The sequence below is a fragment of the Budorcas taxicolor genome, chromosome X, assembly GCF_023091745.1.
Source record: "Budorcas taxicolor isolate Tak-1 chromosome X, Takin1.1, whole genome shotgun sequence".
In the NCBI taxonomy this organism is placed as follows: Eukaryota; Metazoa; Chordata; class Mammalia; order Artiodactyla; family Bovidae; genus Budorcas; species Budorcas taxicolor.
Window position 1 is genome coordinate 79,602,875 of NC_068935.1, and position 26,767 is coordinate 79,629,641.

General features: G+C 34.7%; 1 protein-coding gene and 2 non-coding genes across 3 annotated transcripts in view; 1 reads left to right on the forward strand and 2 right to left on the reverse strand.

Annotated features, from left to right (window-relative positions):
- The window catches only part of TEX11 (testis expressed 11), a 247,086-nt gene that overhangs the window by 195,190 nt on the left and 25,129 nt on the right, over positions 1–26,767 (forward strand). Inside the window, exons 26-28 of the mRNA XM_052662695.1 lie at positions 17,013–17,162; positions 18,772–18,880; positions 19,834–19,954. Of these exons, the coding sequence (XP_052518655.1) occupies positions 17,013–17,162; positions 18,772–18,880; positions 19,834–19,954 (380 nt within the window). The remainder of the gene's footprint in view (positions 1–17,012; positions 17,163–18,771; positions 18,881–19,833; positions 19,955–26,767) is intronic.
- Positions 18,048–18,117, reverse strand: LOC128070676 (small nucleolar RNA U2-30). Its single transcript, XR_008201650.1, has one exon. It is a non-coding gene; the product is annotated as a small nucleolar RNA U2-30 (small nucleolar RNA).
- On the reverse strand, positions 18,260–18,339 carry LOC128070677 (small nucleolar RNA U2-19). Its single transcript, XR_008201651.1, has one exon. It is a non-coding gene; the product is annotated as a small nucleolar RNA U2-19 (small nucleolar RNA).

The following is a 26,767-nucleotide window of genomic DNA, read 5'->3' on the forward strand; positions in this document are numbered from 1 at the left end:
GTCCCAAATTGCATGCCTTTTAAGCTTCTCTAGAGATCATCACATGGTTTTTCTCTTTTGAAGTATTAATATATTAAATATAATAATAATGCATTTCTTGAAATTAAGTCATCATTGGATTTCTGGAATAATCCATTTGGTCATGGTGTATTATTATTTTAAAAAATGGTGAATTTGATTTATTTATATTTAAAAATTATTGGGCTGTCATTTTAGTGTATATTCATGATACCTTTGATGAATGTTTATATCAAACTATAGGAATTATAAAAAAGAACATAAACATTAAATTTAATTCACCTATCTCAATCTATGGCAGGCATTTTGAAGCATAAAAACAATAAAAAGAAAAGAGAGAAAAATACCTAAATAACATACTCAATATGGAAGATTTAATAGAAATATACCAGATAGCCTGAAAATATACTTTATACTCCAGTACTCTTGCCTGGAAAATCCCATGGACGGAGGAGCCCTGGTAGGCTGCAGTCCATGGGGTCGCTAAGAGTCAGACACGACTGAGCAACTTCACTTTCATGCCTTGGAGAAGGAAATAGCAACCCACTCCAGTGTTCTTGCCTGGAGATTCCCAGGGACGGTGGATCCTGGTGGGCTGCTGTCTATGGGGTTGCACAGAGTCGGACATGACTAAAGTAACTTGGCAGCGGCAGCAGCATCCTGATAATATAAAACTCATTTTCTTTTCATGTGCCCTTTGAACATTTACAGAATTGATCACAAGAAAAACCTGAATGAAAAAAAAAAAACCTGAATAAATTCTAAAACATAAAAATAAAATAAATAGCATTATCTGACCACAATGCTTCACAATGCAATAAAACTAAAAATTAATAGTGGAATTAGGAAACAGAATCCTTTACCACTTGGACATTTTAAAAAACAAAAGTAACTATGGAATATCTGGGCTTCCCTCCTGGCTCAGTGGTGAAGACTCTGCCTGCCAATGCAGGAGACTTGGATTTGATCCCTGTATCAGGAAGATCCCCTGGAGAAGGAAATGGCAACCCCACTCCAGTATTCTTGCCTGGAAAATTCCATGGAGAGAGGAGCCTGCCAGGCTACCGTCCACTGAGTTGCAAAAGAGTTGGACTTGGCTTAGCGACTAAACAACAGCAGCAGCGATATGAAATATCTAGAAAATGATACTTAGAATACCTCGTAACAGAATCTAAATTACTAAAGTAGTGCTCAGAGTGAAATTCATACGTTTAGTGCCTTTTATTTAAAAAGTATATCAGAATGCTAGCTGTCTACTGAAAATGTTTTTTCACTCTAGGAACACAGCTAGATTCTCTTTATATAGCTATATCTATCTATGTCATTAGAGACTTGCAAATTTAAACAATGAGATACTACTACACACTTATTAGAATGACAAAAATTCAAAACACTGACAACACCAAATGCTGGTGAATATGTGAAACAACAGGAATTCTCTCTCATTCATTGCTGACAGGAATGCAACATGGTATAGCCACTTTGAAGGACAGCTTGGCAGTTTCTTACAAAACTAAACATACTCTTGCTATACAATCCAGCAGCAGTGCTCCCTGTTATTTATGCAAACAAACTGAAAACTTATGTCCATGAAAAGACCTGCACATGGATGTTTATAGCAACTTTAGTCACGATTGCTAAAACTTGGAAGCGACCAGGATATCATTCATTAGGTGAATAGTCAAATAAACTGTGGAATGTCCTAACAATGAAATATTGTTCTGAACTAAGAGGAAATGAGCTATTAAACTATGAAAAGACATGAAGGAAACTTAAATGCATATTACTAAGTGAAAGAAGCCAGTCTGAAAAGGCCACATACTATATGATTCCAACTATGTAACATTACAAAAAAGACAAAACTATGAAGATAATAAAAAGATCTTTGGTTGTCAGCATGAATTGAGGAAGGAGAAATAAATAGATAAAACACAGGAAACTTTTAGGGCAGTGAAACTATTCTGTATGATACTACATTGGTATATACATGTTATTATACATTTGTCAAAATCCATAGAATATACAATGCCAAGAGTGAATCCTAATGTAAAATGGAATTTGGGTAAAAATGATGTGTCAGTGTAGATTCACTGATTGTAACAAATGTACCACTATGGTGCAGGATGTCAATAGTGGAGGACGTGGTGTGCAGTGGGGGATAGGGTATATATGGGAATGCTCTATACTTTCCACTCAATTTTGCTATGAACCTAAAACTGTTTAAAAGAATGGCTATTATTGAAAAGACAAGGGAGATGTGGAGAAAAGGGAATTCTTTTGCACTGTTGATGGGAATGTAAATTGGTACAGCCACTATGGAAAACAATGTACACGTTCCTCAAAAAAGCACAAATAGAGCAACCATCTCCAAAAACCCCAGTACTGAGTATATACCTAAAGGAAATGAAATCACTGTTGGAAAGAGGTATCTGCATCCCCGTGTTCGTATCTCACAGTAGTCAAGACAAGGAGAAATAGTCTAAGAATGAGTGAATAAAGAAAATATGACATACATATATATGTATGTATGTATGTATGTATGTATGTATATGTATGCACACACACAATTAACTACTTGGCCTTATAAAAGAAAAATCTTGCCATTTGTAACAACATGGATAAATATCTGGAGGACATTATGCTGAGTGAAATAAGACAGAAAAACATAAATACTGTATGACCTAACTTATATGTGGAATCTTAAAAAAAAAAAATCTCATAGAAACAGAGAGTAGATTGTTGGTTGCCAGGAGCAGGGGCATGGGGAAACATGTGATGGTGGTCACAGGGTACAAACTTCTAGATATAGGATGAATAAGTTTTGAGAGACCTAATATACACTATCGTGACTGTAGTTAACAATACTGAATTGTATACTTGAAAGTTGCCAAGAGAGTAAATCTTAAATGTTCTCACCCCACACACACATAAACACAAATGGCAACTATATGAAGTAATGGATATGTTAACTAGCCTTATTTTGGTAATCATTTCACAGTATATACATGTATAAAATCATGACATTGTATACCTTAAATATACATAATGTTATATGTCAAATACATCTCAATGAAGCTGGAAAAAAATCCAGCAATATATGAAAAGAATTATATGCCAAAGAAGACCACTAGGTCTCCAAGGATGATGGATTATTTGTTGTGGTTGTTCGGTTGCTCAGTAGTGTCCTACTCTGCATCCCCGTGGACCACAGCATACAGCACACCAGGCTCCCCTGTCCTTCATTGTCTCCTGGAGTTGGATCGAATTCATGTCAGTGAGTCAGTGATGCTATCTAACCATCTCATCTTCTGTTGCCTCCTTCTCCTTTGCCTTCAGTCTTTCCTGGCATCAGGGTCTTTTCCAGTGAGTTGGCTCTTCAGTTAGGTGGCGAGAGTATTGGAGCTTCGGCTTCAGCACAGACCTTCTAATGAATATTCAGGTTCACTTGGATTGAATGGTTTGATCTCCTTACAGTCCAGTGGGCTCTCAAGAGTACTCTTCAGCACCACAATTCAAAAGCATCAGTTTTTCTGCACTCGGCCTTTTTTATGGTCCAGCTTTCACATCCATACATCACTACTGGAAAACCCCTAGCTTTGACTATACGGACCTTTGCTGGCAAAGTGATGTCACTACTTTTTAATACACTATCTAGGTTTGTCATAGCTCTCCTTCAAAGGAACAAATGTCTTTTAATTTGATAGTTACAGTCACCATCCACAGTGATTTTAGAGCCCAAGAAAATAAAATTTGTCACTCCTTAGACTTTTTCTCCTTCTATTTGCCATGAAGAGATGGGACCAGATGTCATGATCTTAGTTTTTCGAATGTTGAGTTTTAAGCCAGCTTTTTCACTCACTTTCACCTTCATCAAAAGGCTTTTCAGTTGCTCTACACTTTCTGCCATTAGAGTAGTATCATCTGCATATCTGAGGTTGTTGATATTTCCTCCAGCAGTCTTAATTCCAGCTTGTGATTCATCTAGCCTGGCATTTTGCATGATGTACTCTGCATAGAAGTTAAATAAGCAAGGTGACAATATACAGCCTTGTCATACTCCTTTAACAATTTTGAACCAATCAGTTGTTCCATGTCTGGTTCTAACTGTTGCTTTTTGACCCACATACAGGTTTCTCAGGAGACAGGTAAGGTAGTCTGGTATTCCCATGTCTTTTAGAATTTTCCACAATTTGTTGTGATTCACACAGTCAAAGGCTTTAGCATAGTCATTGAAGCAGAAGTAGATGTTTTTCTGAAACTCCCATGCCTTCTCCATGATCTAATGAACATTGGCAATTTGATCTCTGATTCCTCTGCCTCTTTGAAACCCAGCTTGTATATACATCTGTAAGTTCTCTCTTCACATACTGTTGAAGCCTAGCTTGAAGGATTTTGAACATAACATTGCTAGCATGTGAAATGAGTGCAATTGTACAATAATGTGAACATTCTTTGGCATTGCCCTTCTTTGGGATTGGAATGAAAACCAACCTTTTCCAGTCCTGTGGCCTCTGCTGAGTTTTCCAAATTTGCTGGCATATTGAGTGCATCACTTAACAACATCTTTTAGGATTTGAAATAGCTGGAATTCCATCACTTGCACTAGCTTTATTCATAGTGATGCTTCCTAAGGCCCACTTGACTTCACACTCCAGGATGTCTGGCTCTAAGTGAGTGACCACAATGTTGTGGTTATCTGGGTCATTAGGGCCTTTTTTGTATACTTCTTCTGTGTATTCTCGCCACCTCTTCTTAATCTCTTCTTCTTCTGTTAGGTCCTTACCGTTTATGTCCTTTACCATGCCCATCCTCACATGAAATTTTCCCTTGATAGCTCCAACTTTATTGAAGAGATCTCCAGTTTTTTCCATTCTATTATTTTCCTCTATTTCTTTGTATTGTTCATTTAAGAAGGCCTTCTTATCTCTCCTTGCTGTTTCTTGAAACTCTGCATTCAGTTGGGTATATCTTTCCCTTTCTCCCTTGCCTTTCTCTTCTCTTCTTTCCTCAGCTATTTGTAAAGCCTTCTCAGAAAGCTACTTTGCCTAATTGCATTTCTTTTTCTTTGGAATGTTTTTGGTCGCTACCCCCATACAATGTTTTTGAACCTCCATCTATAGTTCTTCAGGCACTCTGCCTACCAAATCTAATCCCTTGAATCTATTCATCATCCCCATCGTATAATCATTAAGGATTTGATTTAGGTCATACCCGAACAGCCTAGTGGTTTCCTTTACATTGTTCAATTTAGCCTGAATTTTGCAATAAAGAGTTCATGATCTGAGCCATAGTCAGCTCCAGGTCTTGTTTTTGCTGACTGTATAGAGCTTCTCCATCTTTGACTTAGAAAGAACATAATCAATCTCATTTTGGTATTGACCATCTGGCGATGTCCATGTGTAGAGTCACCTCTTGTGTTGTTGCAAGAGGGTGTTTGCTGTGACTAGTGTGTTCTCTCAGCAAAACTCTGTTAGCCTTTGCCCTGCTTCATTTTGTACTCCAAGGCCAAACTTGGCTGTTATTCCAGGCATCTGTTTATTTCTTCCTTTTGTATTCTAATCCCCTATAATGAAAAGGACATCTTTTTTTGGCATTAGTTCTAGAAGGTCTTACAAGTCATCATAGAACTGTTCAACTTCAGCTTCTTCAGCATTAGTGTTTGAGGCATAGACTTGGATTACTGTGATATTGAGTGGTTTGCCTTGGAAACGAACAGAGATCATTCTGTCATTTTTGAGATTGCACCCAGTACTGCATTTTGGACTCTTGTTGACTATGAGGGCTGCTCCATTTCTTCTAAGGGATTCTTGCCTACAGTAGTAGATATAATGATCATCTGAATTAAATTCTCGCATTCTCGTCCATTTTAGTTTACTGATTCCTAAGATGTTGATGTTTAATCTTCCCATCTCCTGCTTGACCATGTCCAATTTACCTTGATTCATGGACCTGACATTCCAGGTTCCTATACAGTATTGTGCTTTACAGCATCAGACTTTACCTTCACCACCAGACACCAGACACTGAACATTGTTTGTGCTTTGGCCCAGCCACTTCATTCTTTCTGGAGCTATTAGTAATTGCCCTCCACTCTTCCCCAGTACCTCATTGGACACCTTCTGACCTGGGCAGCTCATCTTCCAGTGTCATATCCTTTTGCCTTTTCATACTGTTCATGGGGTTCTCTAGGCAAGAATACTGGAGTGGGTTGTTATTTCCTCCTCCAGTAGACCATGTTTTGTCAGAACTCTTCACTATGACCCATCTATCTTGGGTAGTCCTGCAGGGAATGGCTCATAGCTTCAAGCTCGTTCACCATGACAGGGCTGTGATCCACAAAGAGGGACATGGAATATTCAGTTCAGTTCAGTTGCTCAGTCGTGTCTGCCTCTTTGCAACCCCATGAACCACCGCACACCAGGCCTCCCTGTCCATCACCAACTCCCGGAGTCTACCCAAACGCATGTCCATCGATCTGGTGATGCCGTCCAACCATCTCATCCTCTGTCATCCCCTTCTCCTCCTGCCCTCAATCTTTCCCAGCATCAGGTCTTTTCAAATGAGTCAGCTCTTCTCATCAGGTAGCCAAAGTATTGGAGTTTCAGCTTCAACATCAGTCCCTCCAGTGAACACCCAGGACTAATCTCCTTTAGGATGGACTGGTTGGAGTCTCCAAGGGACTCTCTCAAGAGTCTTCTCCAACACCACAGTTCAAAAGCATCAATTCTTCAGCACTCACCCTTCTTTATATTATTCAGCCATAAAGCTATAAAAAGGAACCAATTTGAGTCAGTTCTGGTGAGGTGGGTGAACCTAGTGCCTGTTATACAAGGTAAGTCAGAGAAAAATATCATACATTAATGCATGTACATGAAATTTAGAAAAATGGTACTGATGAACCTATTTGCAAGGCAGGGATAGAGATGCCAACATAGAGATCAGACTTGTGGACACAGTTGGGAAAATAGCGCTTTGGACGAATTGAGAGAGTATCATTGAAACATATACATTACTATATATAAAAAAGATAGCTGGTGGAAAGTTGTTGTATAACACAGGGAGCTTAGCCTGGTGCTCTGTGACAACCTAGAAGGGTGGGATGGGGTGAGGGGTGGAAAGAAGGTTCAAGAGGGAGGGAATATAGGTATACTTTTGGCTGATTCATGTTGTATGGCAGAAACCAACACAACATTGTAAATTGTAAAGCAGTTATCCTCCAATTAAAAATAAATTTTTAAAAGATAAAAAGGACATTAGATTAAAACTAAGGGAAAATCAAAGAAAAGAATTTGTTGTTTCATCTAGTAAATCTAATTTGTTGGCATACAATAGTTCATAGTAGTCTCTTGTAATCCTTTTTATTTCTGTAAGGTCAGTTATAATGTCCCCTCTTTTGAAGCCTCTCTTTGAATTACTAGGATCTGATTCTAATAATGAATCTTCTCTTATTGTCAGTGTAGCTAAATTTTTTTCAATTTTTAAAATCTCTTCAAATTGTTGGTTTCGTTGATTTTCTCTATTTTTCTATCCTCCAATTCATTTTTCTTTGCTCTTTATTACTTTGCTTCTCTAGTAACTTTGAATTTGTTTTGCTCTTTTTTCTAGTTCCTCATGATTTAAAGTTGTGGTATTGCTTAAAAATTTTTCTTCCTTTATGGATATTTACAGTTACAAGCTTTCCTTTCAGTACTGCTTTTACTACATCCCATAAATTTCATTATGTTTTGTTTTTGTTACCAACCATCTCTAGGTATTTTTCTAAGTTCTCTTTTGATTTTTTCCCCTTTGGTCCAATGCTTGTTGTTTAATTTCCACATACTTGTGACTTTTCCAGTTTTCTTTCTGTTACTGATTTCTAGCTTCTCCATTATGGTTAGAGAATATACTCTATGTGATTTTAGTCTTATTAAACTTATTGAGACTTATTTTGTAGCCAGATATATGATCTCTACTGGAGAATATTCCATTAGCACTTGAGCATAAAGATTTTCTGCTGTTGTTGGATGGAGTATTATATATAACGTCTGTTATTTCTAATTGGTTTATAGTGTTGTTGGCATCCTCTATTTCCTTTTTCATCCCCTATCTACATATTCTATCCATTTTTGAAAATTATTCATTAAATGTATGATTTATGTTTATCTGAAGGTGAAAATATACTAGGAACAGAGAAGACAGTCAAAAATCTCCAGGAACTGCCTATAAAGAGTAAAATTTCTGAAATTTTTATATTAATAATATTTTACTTATAAAAATTTAACATAGAGAAGGCTAAGCATCTCTTCTGATTTTGAAACTCTTCTCATGCAACTCTTAGCAATAGTAACCCATCAAACAAACCTAATTATTTCTTATGTTTTCTCTCTTTATGAGGAGAAAGAATGAATTTTTGCGGTTTTCCAGGGGCCCTTTTGGAAATTTCAAAGATAATTTTAGGTTTAGAAGATATCCTGAAAACATTGTTTTTTATTTTCTGTATTTGGGATGTGACTTTTCAGGGCAAAATTAAGAGTTGTTAGAGGCAGTTGGGCACTTGATTAAAATACAATTGTGGGTGCCTGAGAAACAGTACTTGGTTACCCATCTAAGCAAAATGGCAGTAACACATTTACAAATAAGCATAGAAAATAACACAATTCTAAAAAACTTTAGCTCTTCAATAAATGAGAAAACTTTTTTCTTAATCTTTTTGTCATTAAGTGATCAAAAATAAAGACATCACAAAGATAATAAAGATCAAAAAATTATTCTGGTAAAACACAAAATCTGCTATCTAGGTAGATTACATACAAGGCAAAGAATAAACTTTTATATTATAAGTGAAACCATCATTTAATAAACTAAGGAAACAAGCCCATCAAAAAAAGATAACTTTGCTCCATTCTAATACATTACAGAGCTTTATTTTAGACTCAGGTTTAAACTAGGGCAAATGAAATTTACTTTCCAGATTTGTCCTTCATTATGCTCTTTTATATTCTTGAACAAACTGACAACCTTTTAGGGGATCTGCCTGTCAAAACTAGTTTTATGAAAAGACTAAGACAGTTTTTCAGAGGCTACATGATGTGTGATACTGTAATAAGATTGGATGCAGAAGAAAATACAAGAATCTAGCTATTTCTGGTAAGTCAGGCATTAAGGAGCTTTTCAAAACTGAAACAATTTTCTCATTCATTTTTTTAGATTTTATTTATTTTTAATTGAAGGATAATTGCTTTACAGTATTATGTTGGTTTCTACCAAACATCAACATGAATCAGCTATAGGTTTACCCATGTCCCCTCCCACTTGAACATCCCTCCCACCTCCCTCTTCTCATTCACTTTGAAAAATACAATTACTTTTTAATTGACATTAACACACAGTGACTTCATCTCAAATTAATTCAATCAGGAAATATATTTAAATTTTGTTTTAATTTCTAAAATGGTAAATATCAATAGTTATAACCTGCATATGAAAAATCTCTTTGATAATTTTTTCAGAATACATGGGGGTCCTGAGAACAGAAAGTTTGAGAACCACTGATTTGGAAGTAAACTATTTTTTCCTTTAAAAACAAAGGCAGATATCCATTTGATGCTATTGCTCATAATATAATCTCAACCACTTGTTTTAATTGTAACTTTTAACCAAAATAATTTTTATTTCAAAGAGAAAACTTAGAGAGGTGTAATTGAGACCCATCTCTCACTCACTAGTAGTGTAGCAGACTAGCAGAGTTCATGAATACACAGCACAACTTTCCATGACTACCTTCATCCCTTTTAAAGAGGAAGAATGAACACATTATTTAACATAACCCAAAGATACTGCCTCTCTATAGCATATAAAAATAAGAAGCAATAGTATGTAAACTTAAAACTATGCTTAGTAATGAAAGTATTTGGTTTTACTTAAAAGTTCTCTTGGTATCTATTATCCATTTATTAACTCAATGTAATATCAGTCTAACATTTTAAGTGAACTAAGTATCTTAAAGTTTATAGTATTTTTCTTCTTGATTTTCTAGCTGTTCTAAATATAATTAATTTTGGGCTTCCCTGGTGGCTCAGTTGATAAAGAATCTACCTGCAATGTAGGAGACGTAGGCTCAATCCCTAGGTTGGTAAAATCCCCTGGTGCAGGGCATGGCAACCCACCCCAGTATTCTTGCCTGGAGAATTCCATTGACAGAGGAGCCTGACAGGCTATAGTCCATGGGGTTGCAAAGAGTCAGACACAACTGAACAACTAACACAACAACAACAAAATTAATTTTAATGAAGTTCAGGAATATCCAACTATATCAATAATTGCATTATATATAAATGATATAAATCAGAGGTCAAGGCACTTTTCTTAAAGGGCCAATAATATTAATAAATATTTTAGGCTAGCAGGCCATAGGGTCTCAGACACAGCTACTCAACTCTGCCATTACAGGAAGGAAAATAGACATAGATAATATTTAAACAAATGGACATGACTCTATTCCCATAAAACTTTATTGCCAAACAGATGGCCAGTCCACAGATTGTAGTTTGATCACACCAATTAAAAGATCAAGAAAAGAAAAAAGAATATAAGATTGGCTAAAAAATCAACATCCAACTGCATGCTGTCTATAAGAAACTCACTTAAATATGAATATATAGATAAGTTAAAAGGAACTGAAAATGATACACTATACAAACAGTAATCAAAATAAAACTGGAATGCCTATATTAATATCATATCAGACACTATTTTTTAATATTTATTTGTTTGACTGCCTCCGGTATTAGTTGCAGAACACAGGATCTTCATTATGGCATGCAGAATCTTTCATTGTGATACACAGGCTCTTCCTTACGGCATCCAGGCATCTCTAGTTGTGCACTGGCTCAGTAGTTGTGGCACATGGGACTTAGTTGCCCTACTACATGTGGGATCTTAGTTCCCTGACCAGGGATTGAATCTGCATCCCCTGCACTGGAAGGCAGATTCTTAACCACTGGACCATCAGGGAGATCCCCAGAAAAGATGCTTTAAAACAAGGAATATTACTAGGGATAAGGAGGGATATAATGAAAAAGTGATCAATTAAGCATGATAACATAACTATCCTAAATGTGTAATTTACCTAATGACAGAACTTCAAAATACATGAAGCAAAAGCTGATAGAACTGAAAGGAAGACTAGATAAATCCACCCTGTGGTTGGAGACTCCAATATACTCAGTAATCAGTAGAATAAGTCAATAGATACTCAACAAGGGTGTAGAAGACATAAGTAACACTATCAGTCAACTTGATCTAATTGACATAGAATGCTCTACACCAGAATACATTTATTTTCAGATGCATGTGGATCATTGAACATAGACCACATTCTAAACCATAAAACAAACCAGAAAAGGGTTAAAAATATTAAAATACAAAAAGTATTTTCTCTTACCATAATGGAATTAAATGATAAATCTATAATATAAAATATATGTATGGTTTATATTTTCATTTCCAAAAATATATTTGGAAATAAAACAACATACTTCTGTGCAAATACTGTACAAACATTAATCAAAAGAAAACTGGAATGCCTATATTAATATCAGATAAGACACTTTATTTTTTAATATTTATTTATTTGACTGCCTCCAATATTAGTTGCAGAACACAGGATCTTCATTATGGCATGCAGGATCTTTCATTGTGATACGCAGGCTCTTTATTATGGTATTATGATATAAAGGGAACATGTATCAACATAATTAAGGCCATTTATGATAAATTCACTCATACTCAACAAAGAAATAATGAAAGTCTTTTTTGTAAGACCAGGTACAAGACAAGGATGCCCTTTCTCACTACTTCTGTTTAATGTAGCATTGGAAGTTCTAGCCACTGCAATCAGACAAGAAAAAGAAAAAAAAAAGCATCCAGATTGGAAGAGAAGAAGTAAAACTCACTATTTCCAGATGACATTATACTGTATAGAAGAAACCCTAAATTCTTCACCAAAAAACTATTAGGACTGATAAATGACTTCAGTAAAGTTGCAGGATATAAAACTAATATATGGAAATCTGTTACTTTTCTATACACTAATAATGAGCTATCAGAAAGATAAAGCAAGAAAACAATCCTGAATAAAATCACATGAAAAGAATAAAATACCTAGGTTACTCTTCCTGGAAAATCCCATGGACGGAGGAGCCTGGTAGGCTGCAGTCCACGCAGTCGCTGAGAGTTGGACGCAACTCAGTTACTTCACTTTCACTTTTCACTTTGATGCATTGGAGAAGGAAATGGCAACCCACTCCAGTGTTCTTGCTTGGAGAATCCCAGGGATGGCGGAGCCTGGTGGGCTGCCGTCTGTGGGGTCGCACAGTCAGACATGACTGAAGCAACTTAGCAGTAGCTTAGTAGCAGCAGGTTACTCTGAAAACTATAAAACATTGATGAAGCAATTTTAAAATTATACAAAGAAATGGAAAGATTTTTTTCCTGTTCTTGGATTGGGATAATTAATATTGTTCAAATGTCCATACACTCAAAGTGATCTACAGATTTGAGGCAATTCTTATCAAAATACTCATGACATTTTTTACAGAACTTGAATAATCAATCCTAATATTTATATGGAACCACAAGAGACCCTGAACTGCCAAAGCAATCTTGAGAAAAAAGGACAAAACTGGGGGGGGTATCATGCTCCCTGACTTCAGACTATGCTCAAAGCTACAATAATCTAAACAATATGGCACTGCCAAAACAACAGACACACAGATCAATGGAACAGAATAGAGAACCCAGAAATTAACCCATACACCTCTGGTCAATTAATCTATGACAGAGGAGTTAAGAATATACAATGGAGAAAAGACAGTCTCTTCAATAAGTGATGCTGGGAAAACTGTACAGCCACATGTAAAACAATGAGATTAGAACATTTCTGCACACCAAATACAAAAATAAACTAAAAATGGATTAAAGACCTAAATGTAAGACCTAAAACCATAAAACTCCTAGAAGATAACGTAGGCAGAACACTCTGTGACATAAATTACAGCAATATTTTTCAAGTCTGTCTCCTAAGGCAAAAGAAATAAAGGCAAAAACAAATAAATGGGGTGTAATTAAACATAAAAACTTTTGCACTGCAAAGGAAACCACTGACAAAACGAAGAGACAAGCTATGGAATGGGAGAAAATACTTGAAAAGGATATGATCAATAAGATGTTAATATCCAAAATATATACACAGCTCATACAGTCAGTATATTAAAAAAAAAAAAAGCTCAATTAAAAATGGGCAGAAGTCCTAAACAGACATTTTTCCAAAGAAGACATACAGATGTATAACAGGCACATGAAAAGATGCTTAATATCACTAATCATTGGAGAAATGCAAATCAAGACCACAGTGAGATAGATATACCATCTGATACCTGTCAGAATGGCTAGCCTCAAAAAGACCACAAATAACAAACACTGGTGAAGATTTGGAGAAAAGGGAACCCTTGTACACTGTTGGTGGGAATGTAAATAGAAGTTCCTCAAAAAACTAAAAATAGAACTACCATATGATCATGTAATTCCTGTGTATGTATCTGGAAAAAAAAATTCAAAACGATACATGTACCCCAATGTACATAGCAGGATTATTTATAATAACCAAGATAGGGAAGCAACCTGTCAACAGATGAATGGATAAAGAAGATGTGGTGTGCATAAATGTGTGTGTATGTGTGTATATATACACACAATGGAATGTTGCTGTTGTTCAGTTACTAAGTGATGTCTGAATCTTTTGTGATCCCATGGACTATAGCCTGCCAGGCTTCTCTGTCCATGGGATTTCCCAGACAAGAATACTGGAGTGGGTTGCCATTTCCCTCTTCAGGGGATCTTCCCAAACCAGGGATCAAACCTACATCTCCTGCACTGGCAGGTGGATTCTTCACCACTGAGCCCACAATGGAATATTATTCAGCCATTAAAAAGAATGAAATCTGCATTTGTAATGTGGATGGACCTAGAGAATATTATACTAGTGAAATAAGTCAGAAAGAAGACAAATACTCTATGTTATCCCTTATATGTGGAATCTAAAAAAAGTAAACCAATGTGCATAACAACAGAAACGGATTCACAGATATAGAGAACAAACTAATGGTTACCCATGGGGAAAGTGAAGGGTGAGGGGGCAATACAGGAGTATGGGATTAACATGTACAAACTATTATATATAAAACAGACAAGCAGCAAGGATATGTTGTATAACACAGTGAAATATAGCCATTGTTTTGTAATAACTTAAAATTGAATGTAGCCTGTAAAAATATTGAATCACTATGCTGTACACCTAAAACTAACAATATTGTAGATCAACTATGCTTCAATTTTATCTTTTTTATTAAACTTTTTATTTTGTATTGGAATATAGCCAATTAACAGTGTTGTGATAGTTTCAGATGGGTAGCAAAGGGACTCAGCCATGCATATATATATTTCCATTCTCCCCCAAACTCTCTTCCATCCAGGCTTCTACATAACATTGAGCAGAGTTCCCTGTGCTATAGAGTAGGTCCTTGTTGGTTATCCATTTTATTTTTTCAGTTTTTTCTTTTCAAAAAAATTATTTAATTTTAATTGGAGGATAATTGCTTTACAGTATTGTATTGGTTTCTGCCATACATCAATATGAATCAGCCATAGGTATCCGTATGTCCCCTCCCACTTAAGTCTCCATCCCACCCCTCTAGGTTATTACAGAGCACCTGATTTGAGCTCCCTGCATCGTACAGTAAATTTCCAGTGGCTATCTAATTTTACATATGATAATATATGTTTTCAATGCTACTCTCTCAATTCATTCCATTTCCCCACCCCACCCCCATATCCACAAATCTGTTCTCTCTGTCTGTGTGTGTCTCCATTGCTGCCTTGCAGATAGGTTCATCAGTACCATCTTTCTAGATTCCCTGTGTATACATTACTATATGATATTTGTCTTTCTTACTTCACTCATATAATATATAACAGTGTGTACCTGGCCATTACAAACCCCCTATCCTTTCCCCCCATCCTTCCCCCTGGCAATCATAAGTTTATTCTCTAAGTCTGTGATTCTGTTTCTTATACTTCAGGTTTTTTTAAATGTACTTTTAAATAATCATATGGATCAAAGAGAAATTCGTAGGGGAAGTTAGAAATAGTTTGAAAGGAAGTAAATGAAAGCACAGCATATAAAAATTTGGAGGTACAGCTAAAGTAGTGTTTAGAAAAAAGTTTGTAGAATTAAATGCCTCAATTAGAAAAAGATCTTAAATAATCTAAGCCTTCATCTTAAAAAACCAGGAAAAATTATCAAATCAAACCACACTAAGCAGAATGAAAGGAATAATATAAGCAGACGTCAATAAGATTTAAAACAGGAAACAATTAATAAAATTGATGAAAACGCTGTTTTGTTGTTGCTGTTTGTCAGTGCAATGAGAAACCTCTAGCCAGGCAGATCAAGAAACAAATTAACAATGCCAAGAATGATAGTGTAGACATCACTGCAGATCCTACAGACATTACAAAAAGATAACAAGGGGATATTCTGAACAAATTTATGCCCATTAATTTGAAGGGTTAGATGAGACTGACAAATTCCTTTGAAAGTCAAACTACCAAAACTCCCACAAGAAGAAACAGATAACTTGAATTGTCCTATACCCATTGAATTCATAGTTTAACAGATTTTAACCAAGTGAGATTTGTCCTGGTTTCAACATTATAAACTCAGTTAATTCACCATATCAACAGATTAAGTGACAAGATTCAATATCCATTTATTATAGAAACTCTCAACTAAACAGGAATAGTAGGGAAGTTCCTTAACCTGATAAAAGCCATCCATAAAAAATAAAACCTACAGCTAATGTCATTTTAATGATGAAAGACTGAATACTTTCCCTTTAAGGATGTAAACAAATCAAGAATATCTAGTCTCACTACTCCTGGTCATCATCATCCTGGTGGTTCTAACCAACGCGGTAAGGCAAGCAAAAGAGTGGGAAAAGATGTGTCGAGTGAAGAAGATCAAATAAAACTATCTGTATTTGCAGAGGACACATAATTCTCTATATAGAAAATCCAAAGAATCTACCAAAAGAGTTACAGGAACTAGTAAATGAATTAAGCAAGTCACAGGATACAGGTCAATATTCAAAAGATGGTTATAGTTCTACATGCTGTCACTGATGTTCAATAATAAAAATAACAATCAGTAGTGATAGAAGTCAAAATAGTTGTTAACTCTGCAAAGGTGTTGTTAACTCTGCAAAGGTGGTATTAACTGGAAAGGAGCACGAGTGTTGGAAGTGTTCTTTATCATGATTTGGGTAGTGGTTATATGGGTTTTAACAGACATAAAAATTCACTGTTTTAAGATTTAAAATTCACACTTTTAAGATTAATACACTTGTTTATTGTATATATGCTATACCTCAAAACTTTTGAAAATGTTCAGTCTAATAAGGGTGATTGGAAACCAACTCACATAGTATGATACATGCCACCTGATATAGATTGTGCCCATGGTGATAACCAAAAAATAAATATTACTGACTGACTAAGTGAAACAGTTTGGAAACTTTCCCTTACTTAGTTTAAAATAAAACTACAGTTGTTTTATATTGCACTGGATCTTCTGGTTAATTCAGTCATTATAGTAAGGCAGACAAACATTATATTTGAATTAGATAGCAGCAGGAGTTTTCCAGGCTATTTAGAAATATCATGGCAATAATATCAGGAAATGTAGACAACTTCAGTGAATGCATTTCAGGGTGTGAAAGTATTGGTACGTTTATAGATTTAAAAATGTAAAAGATGTATCTAAAGGAGCTGAGATAACCTCAAATTGTAAGTAGAATTAATTTTCCTCAATAGGAAAATCTCCCCAGGAGAGAGGTTAGAATAGGAGAGAATAATGAAATGTAATCACAGAGAATGTTGCATTTTTGCCTCTTTCTTAGGGGACTTCTCAAGAGATCCATGCGAGACATTGCTTCTGCTGTATGAATTTGAAGTGAGAGCCAAACTGAGTGACCCATTACTGGACCACTTCCTGGAACCAGTGTGGGAACTACCTCACTTAGAAAGTAAAGCATTTGAAACAATTGCAGGTAAGAGCTAAATTTTGTTTTTGGAAGGCTGGTACCCATTTAAATCATACTACATTTTTCTTTCTTCTCTCTTTCATCCAGGTTGGAAGCATTGTATCCCCATAGAACTTTGTTCTCCTTCTCTAATAGCATTCTTGAACTATTCTGTATTACAATCATTTGTGTTTATCTTATTCTTTATATGAAATTATAAGCTCCTTAGAATCATGAGTAATAATTACTTACATTTGTTGTACTTATAAACCCTAGCAATGTGCATTGCTCATAATAGGTACTTATATTTATTTTGTGTAGAATCAAATAATGTAACTACACAATAGGGATAGTAGCTCAAACTTAAGAAAGTTTGCTCAGCTAGCTAGAAATAGATAATCAGCTGCTTCACTAATCAAAGGTGATACAATCTTAGTTATTTCTTAAAGTGTACAGAGAAATATTGGTGATACTTTTAACATAATTGCCAACCTTAAATTTTTCATTGGGCTGTAAGTGGTATTTGGGGACTCAGCCTCTGTGGGGATATACTGCAAGACATGGCCTAATTATCTTCCCTTTATATCTTTCACCCTCCTCAGGAACCTGTATATGGCAATAAAGGTATTGGATAGCCCCAAATGTACAAGAGTCACATTTGGCTTTCCTTGTCTTGCCAAGACAGAATTTCTAGGAGCATGGAGCTGGTGGTGTATACCTTATAGCCATGTGATGGTGACCACTGCTCCTTGTATAATGGAACTCCAATTCTAGAGGCCTGTTCAATGCATCTAGAAGTTTTAAAAGTTTTATCTTTGATATGTACTCTTATGCCAGGGGTTTCCCGTTTTTAATATTAGATAGAAACAGTATATTGTAGTAAAAATCTGGGATTTTTTTTTTCATTAATTCTGAGCTCAGATCAAGTGTAGAAATTTTCATAGTTATAAAGGTCTATAGTAAAACCTTTTCATCATTGCTCAGAACTGATCAGCATTTCATATATACATACCCTCAGTCCACTCTCATTCACCCACCAGTAAGTTCTCAGTTATCCACTGTCACCTTTACACACGCACACACACACGCACACCTTATTGTTTTAAAAACATTATTCTTTTTCTTTTTGGAACTATAAAGATCATGCATCTGGTAAACTAAGAGGTTTTCTGATGTTCAGATTTGACTACGTTCATTATTGATCCACTTCAGTAAAAACAGATCATGGAGAATATAAATGTGTTTTTGATTAGTACCTTTTTACTGATCTGCTTTCTGTTTTTTCTTCATGTGCCCCTCCTTCATTTTGGTTCATAAGATTATTACTTCACCTATATGACTATGTGCTGAGTCACAGAAACAGTAGGTTCTCTGTTGATGTTTACTGGGGAGGGGGGGAAATATGTATATATATATAACCTAGTGATCCTACCATGTTACTCTGCCCAGAAAGTAGAAACTATCTCCGAAAGCCACCACAGATTCATCATATTATGAAATTCATTTTTGGAGTTTTGTGTTTGTTTTTGTATCTGTTTCCGGTCAGTTTCATTAGAGAAAACAAGTTGTAACCTAGGATGAAAACTCAATGGATGAGATTATGATGTTCACAATCTTTTTGCTTCCCTTCTTACAGTGTTAGCAATGGAAATGCCTGCATGCTATCCTTCTATTGCTCTGAAGGCCTTGAAAAAGGCTTTGTTTTTCCACAAAAGGAAGGAATCAATTGATGTTTTGGGATACAGGTTGGTAAATATAATTCAACACAGAATCCTAGCTTTTGATAGCCAAAAGTGCTATAATTAGTGTCCCATTTGTTATCAGTCATACTCAACTGGTGCAAAAGATGATTGGGGTACTCTTGTAACTCTTGGACTAAAAAGTCCTCAGCTCTCAGAACAGCTCCATATTTAGAGTTTTGCTACAGACCAAGGCAAGGTGAAGGAATCTGATTGTCCCAAAGGAGAAAAAGAAGGAGAAAATTACTACTTTTTGTGAGTCTTTATATATAATAAAATTATTGATTAAGTGTTGATACCTTTCTTTTAGTACTAAATATGTCGATTGTATGGAAAAGTACAAAGATTAATATAACAAGCACCAATGTATCCACTGCTCAAATTTAACAGATACTAACATTTTGGCACGTTTGCCTCATATTTTTTTCTAAGCACCTTTCTTTAGGGACCAATAAGTGCTGTACATAATATAAAATAATATTTATTGGAAATTTTATGTTCTCTATTCCTAGACATGGGGGGAAAATAGATATTGTGTGATTTTTCTCTGGAAAACTTCATAACAGTCTTCCTTTTCTGAGACATGAGAGACAGTTCTCCTGGAATTATTCCCAGTTTAAATCCAATTCCCTTTCCCCATTTGAGAATGTAATGAGATGCTTTAAAGTGCATGTAGATTAAACCAGCTCATAAAATATAGTAAACAGACACAACTCCTTAGTTCAGGAAACTAAAAAAAAGTGAAAGACAGCCATAGGCATAATAAAATGAAGGATTGGTCAGCCCCTTTTATATCTTCAAAAATCTGTCGTTGAGCTTGGAGGCCAGATAAAATTGAAGGAAGAACAGACGTGTTTTGAAGCTCATAGTCTGGGATGAGGTCCAGATTTTACTTGTCTGAGCCATGAAGTCAATGATTTCTTTCCTTATGGGATGAGTTTTCTCTTTTTGATTTTCAGCAAATGTATGCACAGCTTGGTTAACCTCTTAGTGCCAGATGGGGTGCCGAATACAGAACTCTGTCCCATGGAAGAAATTTGGGGCAATTTTGAAGATGCTCTGATCTTTATTAGCCAAACTGTAAGTCAAACAATATTAAACTTTAAGCTAATTTTAAAGAACTGAGTTGTCTTGTGTATTAGAAATTACATAGAATAATGCTTTTTGATGTGAGTTTTATGGTGAATAAATTCATTTTAAAATGTGGTTACATACTATAAGATTTCCCTGGGTTTGTGAAATGTAAATATTACTAGTTAAAAGTAGAAAATTTCTAATACAAGTCCAAGTGTACTATGGAATAGGTCAAAGTATACCATCTGGCATTTTTAATTATTTTGTATTTTCAAATCTGGTAGAATTGTTATTTCCTTGTGGTCATACTAACTCTTTGGAAAAGTTTATTGTTATTCCTGCCACTTCTGAGACAGGTAATAGAGTGGAAGGAACGCTGAAGATGACCTATATTTTAGTCCTTCCTCTGCTGATTTTCTCTTCAGTGCAGGTTTAATTCAGTAATTTTCAAATTAGCTTTATTAAGATGTAATTTACATACCATAAAATTCACTCATTGTGTATAACTCTGTGATTTTTAGCAAATTTATAGTTATGCAACTGTCACCATACTCCAGTTTTAGAGTATTTCCATTACCCACAGAAGTTTCCCATTATCTGTTTGCAGTTAATCGCTACTTCCATTTTCAGGTCCAGGGAACCACTGATCTACTTTTTATCTATTTTCTCTTTCTAGATACTTCATATAAATGAAATCATACTTGTGACCTCTTGTGTCTGGCTTCTTTCAATTTAGCTTACTGTTTTTGAGGTTCACCCATGCTATAGCATGTATCAGTAATATAAAAGAATGGCCTTTTTATTGCTGAGTAAATAGAATACTATTCTGTTGAATGAATCAGTATGCCACATTTTGTTCACTAGTTGGTAAATACTTTGTTTCCAGTTTATGGCTATAATAAATAATGCTACTATAAACATTTGTGGATAAGTCTTTGTTTTCAAGGGTTTTCAATTCTCTAGAGTATGTGAATTAATAGGTTATATGGTAATGCTCTATATTTAACTTTTGAGGAACTGCAATCTGTTTCCCAAAGTTGTTGATCAATTTTATGTTCCTACCAGCAGTGTATGAGAGTTCCAATTTCTTCACATCTTTATCAGCTCTTTTATTGTCCATATTCTTTTATTATAGCCATCCTACTGGGTATGTAATAGTAGCACATTGTGGTTTTTATTTGAACTGCCTTGGTAGCTAACACTGTTGATCTTTTTTTCACGTGCTTATTGACCATTTGTTCTTTGGAAAGATACCTATTCAATTATTTTCCCATTTTTAAAATTGGATTTTCAGTGAGTTTTAAGAGTTCTTTATGTATTCTAGATACAAATCCTTTATCAAATATACTATTTGTAAGTATTATCTCCCAGTCTCTGGCTTGTCTTTTCATTTTTTAGTGGCATTATTTAAAAAGCAAATGTTCTGAATTTTGATGAAGCCCAATTTGTCATCTTTTCTTTTATGGGTCATGTTTTTAGTCATGATAAGAAGTCTTTGCCTATTCCAAAATTACAAAGATTTTCTTCTATTTTTTTCTTGTAGCTTTTATACTCTTATTTCGTACATGTTGGTCTATGATTCATTTCGAGTTAATTTTTGTTTATGGTGTATGAGGTAAGGGTCTGTATGGTTTCTTATTTGTTTTTGCACAAGGTTATTCCTCTTCTACTGTTTGACTTTAGTTTTCTCATGTAAAATGGAAATAATACTTTCTCTTACTCCTACACTGAGGTTCTAAGGATCAACTGAAATAATAATATGTGTTGTGAACTTTAGCAGCTCATATACATGTAAGGTAGTATTGGTATTGTAAGGGAGCTATAAAATATTAAGAAGGTTAAATGGCCTGCTTAAAGTCACACAAAAAGTCATTATTTGAGCCCATGTTAATATACAAGGATCCTGACTTGCCCAACTGCTTCTTCATATACAAATGTCTGCAAACCACAACAGATGGTGGAATAATATAGCAGGGTGACAACCTGGTACAAACTAGCATCGTCTTACAGAAACCCAGAATTCTGGAACTATGTAATTACGGCCAGTGTGAATTTAAGTTTAAAAAAAAAACTTCAGCATTGAACATTTTGGAGATACATATATCTTTTTTTCCCTCATCTTAACTTCTTTTGGAAGAAGAAATAATTTAATTTCTAAGCCATGAGCCTCATCTGGACCTTCAGATGTGTCTGCCATAGTAACAAATACAAACTAAAATTAAATTGTGCTATAAATTCAAATTGATCAGTTTCCATAGTCTCTATATAAGGCCAGAACTGCTCTGAGCATTTTGTTTTTGCTACTTTTATTCTGTCTAATGTATTACTGTTCCATCTCTCTGACTCTTGAATTGCCTGTTAGATTAATATTTTTGCACTTTTTTGACCAGTCTCCCATCCATAATTGTTAATTCTCTGAAGCATGATGGAATAGTCAGCTTTTTATGCAGATATTTAATAACCCTTTATCTCCTTATATAGTATATGTTGGTTTTTACTGTTTGATTGAATGTGGTGTGCACTCCTTTTGTTTTAAAGGCTAGGGAAAAAAATTTGCCCTTGTTTGACTTTTCTGAGGACCAGTCACTCATTCATTATTTATTAAGCAGATAACCTTTATCAAGTATGTCCATACAGTGGCAAAATGGCTGTTGCACAGACATAAAACCTCAGGCCCACAGTATCATGCTTTACATTTTACAATGCATTCTTACATCCATTATTTCATTTGACCACCCCACCCCCAATAATTCTATGAAACAGGCAATACGTATTATCCTTGATTTACAATTGAGAGAATTTTTAAGATTCAAAAATGTCAAGTTACCAATTTGCCTAAGTTTGTATGACTAATGAACGAAAGAATTAGAACTGTCTGACCTCAATTTTAGAACTCTTTCCACCAGAACACGTCTTGTTTATCTGCTCTTGCTAGGAATTTCAGTTCAAGTTGGTATACTTTGTACCTAATCCTATATCCTAAAGATTTTCTCCTCTTTTTTAAAGTTTTATATTTTACATTTAAGTTCATAATACATTTCAAGTTAATTTTTGTATGAGTTGTGAGATTTAGGTTGAGATTCATTTTCGCCTATGATATCCAGTTGTCCTAGCACCATTTGTTGACAAGGCTGTCTTTGCTCCATTAAATTGTACTTTTGACAAAAATCTGTTGGATATATTTATGTGAGTCTGTTACTGGGTTCTTCATTTTCTCTATGTGTTAATCCTTCTGTCAGTACCATACAGTCCTGATTACTATGTCTTAAAAGCAAGTAGAATGATTGCCCCAACTTTATTGTTCTTTTGCCTAATTGTTATAAGCTGTCTAGTTCCATTGCCTTTGTATATTCATTTTAGAGTAATCTCTAAATCTGCAAAAATTCCTCCTGGGATTTTGATAGGAATTGCATTAAACTGTATTTGATTCCTAGGACTGCTATAACAAATTGCCACAAACTGGGTAACTTATAGTAGGAGAAATTTATTGTCTCAGAGTTCTGGAGGCTAGAAATCTGAAAATCAAGGTGTCAGCAGGGTGTACTCTCTCCATAGGCTCTGTGGGGAGGATCCTTGTTTGCCTCTTCCTGTCTTTGGTGGTTGCTGTCAAACCTTGGCATTCCTTGGCTTATAGATTTATCACTCCAATCTCTGTCACCACATGGCATTCTCCCCATCTGTCTGTCTTTCTATTTTTCTCATAAGTGCACATCCGTTACTAGATTAAGGGGTCACTCTACTTCAGTATGATCTCAACTTAATTACATGTGTAGTGACCCTATTTCCAAATATGGTCATATGATGAGGTACCAGGAACGACATGAATTTGGAGGGGGAGCTACATCCAACCTGTTACACTATATATCAAAAATTGACATCTTAAATTACATGTCAGTTTTTAAAGAGTTGATGCCTTTATTATATTGAATCTTCCAACCCATGAACAGGATATGTCTCTTCATTTATTTAGATTCTTTATTTCTTTCATCAGCATTATATAATTTTCAACATACAAATCCCATATATGTGTTGTTAGATTTACATCTAAGTGTTGTGGGGGTTGTAGGTTTTTTTTGAGTGATTGTAAATGGTGTCCATGTGTTAATTTCTAGTATGAAGAAATACAATTGACTTGAAGATTCCTTAGGATTTTCTGTGTAAACAACCATCTAGTCTTCAGATAAGGATAGTTTTATTTCTTACTTTACGATCAATATGCCTTCTCTTTCCCTTTCTTGCCTTATCGTACAGACTAGAGCTTTCAGCACCATGTTAGTAAGAGTGATGAAAGTGGATATTCTTGCCTTGTTCACTATCTTAGAGAGAAAACACTCAGTGTTTCACCATTAAGTATAATGTTAGCCATAGGATTTTTGTAGAGGCTCTTGATCAAGTTAAGAAAGTTCTCCCTTATTCCTTTTTTTCTTGAGTTTCATGAATGAGTATAGAATTTTGTCACATGCTTTTCATGTACCAATTGATATGAGCATGTGATTTTTCTTCTTTTAACTGTTAATATGAGGGGTTATATTGACTGATTTCAAATATTAAACCAGCCTTGCATTGTTGGATTAAACTCCACGTGGTCATAGTGTAAATTCTTTTTATATATTGCTAAGTTCTGTTTGCCAGCATATTGTTAAGGTTTTTTCCTGTATTCATGAGGGATATTGTTTAGTAGTATTTTTTACCTGTACAGTCTTTGGTTTTGATATCAGAATAATACTAGATTCATAAAATTTAATATTTTTGGAAAAGATTGTGTAGAATCTATATCAGTCTTTTCTAAATGTTTGGTAGAATTCTGCAGTTTAGCTAGAGATTCTTTCCAAGAATTTTAAAACTACAAATTCCATTTCCTTAATAATTATAAAGCTGTTCACATTATCTATTTTATATTGGGTGATGTGTGGTAATTTATATTTTCATTGAAGTGACCTGTTTCTTCTAAGTTGTCAAATTTAGGTGTATAGACTTCTTTGCATTATTATTCCTTTATTATTATTTTGATGCGTGCAGTGTCTGTAGTGGTATCTACTGTTTTGTTTCTCAGGTTTATAATTTAAATCTTCCCTTTTTTCTCTGTCATTCTTGCCTAGAGTTAGTAAATTCTATTTACCTTTTTAAAGAACTATCTCCTCCAATGATTTTCTCTACTGACTTTGTGTTTTCAGTCTCATTAATTTATGCTTTTATCTTTATTATTTATTTCCTTTACTTGCTTTGCATTTAGTTTGCTCTTCTTTTCTAGCTTCTTGAGATGAGAATGTAAATTAATTTGTGATTTTTCTTCTTTTCTAATGTATGCATTTAGTGCTGTAAATTTCCCTCACTGTACTACTTTAGCTGTAGCCCACAAATTTTGCTATATTGTATTTTCATTTTCATTTATCTCAGTGTATTCTTTTTTTATTTCCCTTGAGACTTCCTCTTTAATCCATAGATTACTTTGGATTTTCCTATTATCTTTCTGTTATTAAATTCTAGCTTTGTTCCACTGTGGTCAGAGAACACAACTTGTATAATTTCAGTTATTTAAAATTTTTGAGATTTTTTTTTATGGCCCTGGATATGATCTAACTTACCAAATGTTCCATGGGCACTTGAAAAGAATGTGTATTCTGCTGTTGTTGGGAAGAGTATTCTATAAATGTTGATTAGATCTCTCTGGTTAATGGTGTCACCAAGTTCTTGTATATATTTCCTTATTTTCTGGCTAATTGTTCTATTATTTGTTGAGTAAACATGTTGAAATATTCGACTGTAAGTGTGAAGTTGCCTAGCTCTTCTCACGCTTACTGGTTTTTGCTTCACGTATTTTGTGACTCTGTTATTGGATGCATACACATTTATGATTGCCATGTCGTCTTTGTGGATTTCACCTTTTATCATTGTATAATGTCGCTCTATATCATTAGTAATTTTCTTTGCTCTGAAATATACAATAACTAATATTAATATTGCAACTCTGTCTATCCTTTGATTAATGTTTACATAATATACCTATTTCCATCCTTTTACTTTCAACCTTCCTATTTGAATTTTTTGTAGACAACATATAAAAAACATGTTTCTTTCATCTACTTTGCCAATCTCTCTTTTTGAATGTTCCCTTTTTTATTAAAAGTTTCAGGTATACATTATAATTCAACATTGGCATACACTACAAAGTGTTTACCCCAAAAAGCATAGTTACCATTTATCACCATACAATTGGCTCCCTTGACTCCTTTTGCCCAGTTCCCAGTGCTCTTCCCCTCTGGTAACCACCAGTATAGTCTCTCTATCTCTGAATTTGTTTTGTTTTTATTTCTTAGATTCTACATATGAGTGAAATCAAAGCATATTTTTTTCTTAAGGCTCATTTAACATAATATTTTCAATGCATGTTATCACAAATGGAAGATATATTATTTTTTATGGCTGAATAGCATTACATTGTGTCTACATGTGGAATGCTACTCAGCCATAAAAAATAATGCTGCAATGAACATGGGGTACATATATTAATATCATTTTTAATTATTGTTTCATATTCTTGGGATAAATTCCCAAAGTGGAATAGTTAGATAACATGATAAACCTATTCTAAAGTTTTAAAATCATCTCCATACTGTTTTCCATAATAACTGCACATTCCAGCCAACAGTGCACAAAGATTGTTTTTTCTCTGTGTGCTCTCTAACACTTGTTGTCTTTTTGATAATAGCCATTTTAATAGATATGAGGTAATATCTCATTGTGATTTTGACTTTCACTTCTCTAATAATGATGTTGAGCATCATTTCATGTACCTGTTGGGCATCTGTACATATCCTT